Source organism: Doryrhamphus excisus, linkage group LG13, assembly GCF_037039965.1.
Source record: "Doryrhamphus excisus strain RoL-2023G ecotype Guam linkage group LG13, RoL_Dexc_Guam_v1.1, whole genome shotgun sequence".
NCBI lineage: Eukaryota > Metazoa > Chordata > Actinopteri > Syngnathiformes > Syngnathidae > Doryrhamphus > Doryrhamphus excisus.
Genome location: NC_136369.1, coordinates 7,618,993 through 7,625,755, shown reverse-complemented (window position 1 = coordinate 7,625,755; position 6,763 = coordinate 7,618,993). Strand labels below are relative to the sequence as shown.

Genomic DNA, 6,763 nt, shown 5'->3' with positions numbered 1-6,763 from the left:
CAGGACATTGCTGCAAATCACCTTTGCCTGATGGAATGTTCTCCCAGTTTATTCAGGAGCAATTATTCTCAGCCAATGCGATTTGATTTGTTGAAAATAAAAAATGACCTCTGAGCAGTTTACAAAAGAAATTCTGCATTGATGGCAAATGAGCAACTCTGATAATACACAGCCCCAAGGGGATACAGATAATGTATGAGATTTTTCGTATTAAAAACCCTCAATAAAAGATGAAGTCAGTCATCATCTATACATACATTTATTTTATATAAAAGAAAAAAATGGTTGTATTTATTAACAGTTATAAACATCACTGGAAAACGACAGTGTCCAACATGGCAGCAAGACACTGGACAATGTTAGATGTCATTAACACGTCTACGTGCTCTTCCAGGTGCCTCTTGGGATCCTACGGGAGAGAGACAAAGATGTCATTCACTACTAAACAATATATATATATATATAAATTAAAAAATAAAAAGCGAGGATCTGCTGTAATACAATTGTCTTAAATGATCATATAAAGTGGAATGATCTATTACCGTAGGGGAAAACTAAGAACAAAATGTTACCTGTTTGCCAACGTTCTTGATTGCCAGCTGTTCTGGTGTCATTTTGTCTTCTTCTTCAACAGCCTGAGCAGGGAAAGGGGAAGTTTTACCAGCTTTTTGAGTCATCCCAAACTTCTTTCAGGGCTCACTTCCAAATGTGCAAACCTCATTATCTAAAACTTTGGCATCGTTTGAAACGAAAATACAACATTCTAACTACATTTATAGGTCAGAAAAGAGGAAGAGGCATAATAGGTCCCCTTTAAATTCCTTCCTAATATTTGTATTTTATATGAAGTATTTAATTTTATTCTTATCTGCCTATTAATCAAAGAAAAAGAAAGCCTATTACCTTGTTGTAGTTCTTCGCTAGTTCCAGCATTTCCTTGACAATGGTTTCATTCAGTTTGCAGTGCTCGCTGTAATCCTGAAGGGTGAGACCTTCCATCCAACTCTTTTTATGCAAGTTCAGCAGCATCTATAGGAAAGCCAGTCAGTTTTTTTTCCTGTCGTGTGGATGAAGATTTTTTTCGCCAATAATGTACCAGAGTGGGATAAATGCGTGTATCTAAAAACATCCATGTTTGTGTGGACATGGCCAAGGGTCATACCTTTTGCTCCAACTCATTTTTCCTGTAATTAATGGTGATTGAGTAGTAGTGTCTGTTCAGTCCATGAATCAGAGCCTGAATATCAGGGAAATGAGAAGTACATATATAACTGGAAATACATGACAAATAATAGAATTAATATTTTATTCACTCACTAATAATCAACCAACAAAAAAATAAAGTAAATGTTTGTTTAAGGTCATGACTCCTTCAGGTCATGGTCACTTGTTAAACTGTGTTAAATTCCGATGGAGTCTTTGTATACCTAACACAATTATTGGGCTATTATGATGGAATTAGTCTTGTGTTACCTGGATTGAGGGTTTGTTCAGATGGCCCAGATTTGATGTTGTTTGTCTTGGTTCATGACCCAGCACCATCATATTGGCATTGATCAGTCTGAAGGCATCAATGACAACCTGAAAAGGAATTTGTGCGGCTTTTTATATGGTTCAAAATAAGAGTGCTGTCGTATAATGCTTCAACGCATCCCCACCTTTCCTTTGACACTCTGAATGGGATCCACCACCACTGCAACAGCTCTCTCTGACAGCGCCTCAAAGCTCTGCTGGGTGTTGATGTCCACCCCAGATAACCAGCAGCCAAAACCAGGGTGACTGTGGTACCAACCCACCACCATCTCGGGCCTGATGAGCAGTGGACAGCCATGTGTACAGCTAAATAACTAATAACCCCAACCGGAATTTAGCAACATCCCTGCTCAATTATGAGTTTATGATACTATTACACTATATCAGTGCATGTGAACACTGAACAGATGTCTTACCTGCCGGTCTGCTTGAGCATGTCCAACATCTTAGCTTGGAATACAGGATCCACTGCCTCCACACTCACGCCCTGTGTGCCAAAACATAGTTGAATGTTTAATTCATCACCACACATTGACATCGTAAATACAGCAAAAACTCTAAAGTTCAACTCAAGAGACATCAACAAAGCTTGCGAGTCCTCAGCAAGCATTATCAATGTATTAACTCGTAACTGTGTTTTTTTGTACTGCTTATACTATGTGACTCTTATTCCAAGAGATGGATCTGCCTCAACAAGTGGTGTTAAGAGAAGGATAAGAATGTACACTAGTAGTTACACAATGGAAAACAGCATGACTCGAGCATCACCACTTTTGTTTTTACATTTTACTATTAAAAGTAGCTCTTTTACACTTGCTTGACGTGAGGTACATAATATCACCTTCACGTGACACCTTTATTGTAGGTTTATTAAAACAGTGTTTTATTGTCTGAACATTTCACTATTTCAGTGGTGCATTTTTGTCTTTAATAGTTGTACAGTTTGATTTAAAACCAACATTGTAAATTACAGTTGTCCCTTGCGGCTTCATTTTATCATGGTTTTTCATACATCCATTAATAAATTATGCTGAATACGGCCCATTATTTATTTAAAATTTAGGAATTTACGCAAACTAAATTTTTGCCCAAATAAAGCATTTTCAAGCATAAAATTGCTAAATTAACTATTATTAAAAATACAAGGCATCATTTGTGAATGTAGTCACATTCACATTGGTCACTAGGTGTCAGTAAGTGCTCTCTAAGACAAGCACCAGAATTTATTGAAGGTTTAAATGATCACACTACAGGAAATTTAAAATAATAATTGATATTATAATAATATTCCATTGATAAATGAGAGATCCTACTTGGTGAAAATTCACTGTTCATTGTTGTATTTTGAAAGATTTGTGGTGGCATAAATTGCACATTATTTCTATTTCTAATATTTCCCAAGTGTAAACCTGTCTAAAAATAGTAACAAATCACAGGTTGATCAGCTTCCCATTATGGATTGTGTTCCTATGTACTTAGTGTAGTACTATAAATACATACGGTTCCAGACTGGGGCATGGCAAACACATCGATAACTCGCACTGTGTAGTCATCAACAAATTCTCCCAGCATCAATCCCATGACTTCCATTGGAACACCTGCACGTCCATGCTTCAACATCTAAACATTAAAGAACAGTGGTCACAGAACAGTATATAACATTGTTAAAATAAGTTCAGATGTAGGTGGCACGCACCTTGAGCAGTGCCAAAGATGAAATATAGACTTGCTCCGCTGTGTCCACAGCTGGTGCATCTGTTGGGGGGCCCTGAGCAAAGTAGATTTTCATAAGTCAATTATAACATTTCTTGAAACTATGAGTACAACTTTGATACCTGGCCAAGCCCTGGCATTCCACCTCCAAGTCTCAACAGACGGTCCATGTCAGGATCTGTTACACAATACACATTCAGGTGTAAAAATACTTTAAGTAGATCATGAACACCACTTGACAAAATAGGTAGTATGCCTCAAATAAGGCTTCACCACTATAATGTGTTATATGCTAATGGCATGTTTGATTATGGAAAAAGTATAGTTTTCTCATGTTAGCATGGGAGCGCTAGTATAATCAATTATAAGTGAATACTTTGTCTTTGTTAAGGAACAACATTTATAGAACACTATTATAGAATCTTAATATTTAACATAATATTTGCCGGTTAGCATTACTTAGCATGATTTGGCAAATCTAACCGCACTTCACAACGGTATGCGGACAACCACAGATTACGACTGAAACATTCAAATCGAAATATATGAGCTATGTTAAATATTATATATGTATACGGTTCAATCGCTACCCCGTATAAAGTATCAAGTAACGCTATCATCCACACCGTTTACGGTAGCGTTCTGTTAGCATGCTCATCAGGCTAGCCTCTGCCATCTCGCAAAAGCGACAAATGACTTACAGATTCCAATTGCACCAAATTTAATGAATGCGCATATTCGTATATATGAACTCGCTTTATTTACCTTTTGGTTGTCAGCTTTGAGAGATAACAGACCGCCTTAATGCAGAAAAGCTAATCAGCTCGACTGCCTACAATGAATCAGCCAGAATGTTTTAGACAGAACTGCTTCCGTCGCAAAAATGACGTCACATATCACCTTCTTGTAATTGCAAAGATCAGACACACAAGGGCGCTACATTCATTTTTGGTTAGTAATGCCCTAACATCCCAATATGCAATATTGTCGTATGCACGGTGGGGCGCTGGAGGAATGACATTCTCTGGATAACTTTAAGGACATGTAGGATGGTGGTTTGCTGGTACCACTGTTTTCATATTTCTGCAACATTAGAAACATTTTCCATCCATTTATTCATTTTCACAAGGATGGTGGGTGAACTGGGGCCTATTTCACCTGGCATTAGGAGGTAGATGGTGTACGCCCCACACTCAAAAAATAAATGTTTAGCCTCAACAAAAAAAATCTACGCAACAATTTCCATTAGTCTTTCTTATGTTTAAGTTATGACAACTTAATTTAAAATTGCTTTGAACCAACAAACAATATTAGCTTTTCCTCTTCCCTCAAAGCTCATTTTAAATAATGCTTACTGAATAATTGTTTTCATAGGGACAAGTTTTTAAGTTCGTAACTCAAAGAAATATGTTAAGTCAACTGACTTAATCATTTTATTCAGAGTAGTTTAATTTGTTGTCTACTTAATTATAATAACAATGCGCATAGCTTTTTAAGTAGCAGTAACTATATATTTATATGTGTGTGTGTGTGTGTGTATTATGTTACCAAGCTAATTTTATTAAGTCATGGCAACTTGAATTTTGTTTTAAGCTCACCAACAATAAAATTTGAGTGTACATGACATGCTAAATTAAGTTCATGTAATAGCCAACATTATTATTTGAACAGAACTTCAAAAATAAAGTTAGCAACTTGGAAAGTTTATCTAAATCAATTAATTACATTTTTTACATTGCATTTATGTGTTAAATCAAGTGGTGTCAACAGATACTCTGAATTACTTTTTAGAGTGCAGACTGGTCACCAATTAACTGGTCATGATGAAAAATGCAAAAACAAATAATAACATAAAATAAAGTATTTATACTTTTCTATTGAACTATATTATAAATATAGTCTATGTGTATGATTCCAGTCGATTTTAACATTTCCTTAAGTAAAAAATTGTTAAATTTGGCTTCTCAGCTTACTGGCCAAGGACTAAATGGATAATGAGTTGGTTCATGGTGTCTGCCAGTTTCTGTTTGTCAGCATGTAATATAGTGTTGCAGAAACATTTATTATACACCATGACTTCCTACAGTCTTTATGATGTATTTAATAGAAGTGTGACATCATGATCGTCACACAATAAAATGCATAGAAATGTCATACGGGATGCACTTGCAGCACCTTTCATCCTGAAGGGTTCAGGCTTGCGTGAGCTGGAAGGTGCTTGTCACTGCCGTCTTTGCACAGAGGAAAGGGTCCAACAATTTTGTTTTTTGTTTTTCTTTTTGACAGTGCTAATTAAAAGAAATTTAAATGCATTCAATTTATTGAATTAATTTGACTCTCAAGATGGAGGAATATATACTTGTATATACTTCTACTTGTATATCCTATACACTCACCAGGAGGTCATCAAACTTTTACAACTAAGTATAAGAAATGTTCCTGGAGAAGGAAAGGCTGCACATATATTATATATATGGGATGCGTGGCAATAGTGTTTTAAACCCTTGTCCAATAGGCCAAATTAAATGTTAAAGAAGGCATGTGTCTGCATTGATATGGTATTGGAGCAAAGGGTTAAATATTCTTGCAGTCCAAAAACATGAATGTTAGGTTATTGGAAGACTTGAAATTCCTTGTGTGTTTTTTTTTCTAAGTGAACTAAGACTAAAAATTGCCACAATGTTTGCAGGGTTTCTCATATTTCAAAATGCAAGCACTACAGTACACCCAGAGGAGTCGCAAATCCCTAAACCAAACCACATAAGCAGCAAGATTGTTAAAAAGCTTCACTGTTTCCTTTTGCTCTTGTCAAATAGTTAAATTCCAGCAGAGCAGCTCCCACAATCCACCCAGCGGCGTCACTGCCAAACAGTCCTACCAGACAGGTCTGCTGGCAAGCTGAGGTCTTGGCTGGGGCCTGAATTCCTTGCTTATGCTGAGCATGATGAAGAACTCATCCACATTCCACAGTCCCTCCCTCTCCACACCCATGGGACCTCCTGCTCAACATGCAGTATAGGGCCCGCCAGGATGTGCTTCCTTGAGATAGGATTTACTACTCTCAACACCACAATGACCTACTGGCATTAATATATATATATATGTATATATATCTATGCATATACATATATCTATAAATATAATCTATAAATATATATATATATATATATAAGACAAACAATACCCTAATGTGTGCTGGTTGCTACTATTGTCTTCTTTATTTATATTGAAGTGACAGGTGTTCGGCATACATTGATCAGGGTCAAGACAAAGCAGGAAACAAGCAAAGTGTTTGCTGAATCATTATTGCTGACTGGGTCACCTCATTCATTTCAGCTCTGCACTGGATTGGTGGACAGTTTGCCATTTATTCAGCTCAAAATCTATTCATGTCATTCCTAAACAGAAAAAAACGCTTCACAAACGTTTGGATAAATCACATAAATACCTCAAATCAATTGACCTATATTGGTTATAGCTCCCATTTGAGCAAATTTAAAAGCAGAACAAAGGAGAA

At 36.4% G+C, this 6,763-nt stretch overlaps 1 protein-coding gene across 1 annotated transcript; it reads right to left on the bottom strand.

The window, feature by feature from the left end:
• Positions 1 to 243: 243 nt before the first annotated feature.
• On the bottom strand, positions 244 to 4,159 carry psmd14 (proteasome 26S subunit, non-ATPase 14). The gene is made up of 11 exons (XM_058089108.2): positions 4,012 to 4,159; positions 3,369 to 3,424; positions 3,230 to 3,301; positions 3,034 to 3,153; positions 1,950 to 2,020; positions 1,659 to 1,809; positions 1,474 to 1,581; positions 1,163 to 1,237; positions 904 to 1,029; positions 573 to 635; positions 244 to 409 (listed from the first exon to the last, which is right to left on the bottom strand). The coding sequence occupies exons 2-11, from the start codon at positions 3,414 to 3,416 to the stop codon at positions 311 to 313; spliced, it is 933 nt and encodes a 310-aa protein (XP_057945091.1). The 5' UTR covers positions 3,417 to 3,424; positions 4,012 to 4,159; the 3' UTR covers positions 244 to 310.
• Between the last annotated feature and the right edge of the window lie 2,604 nt (positions 4,160 to 6,763).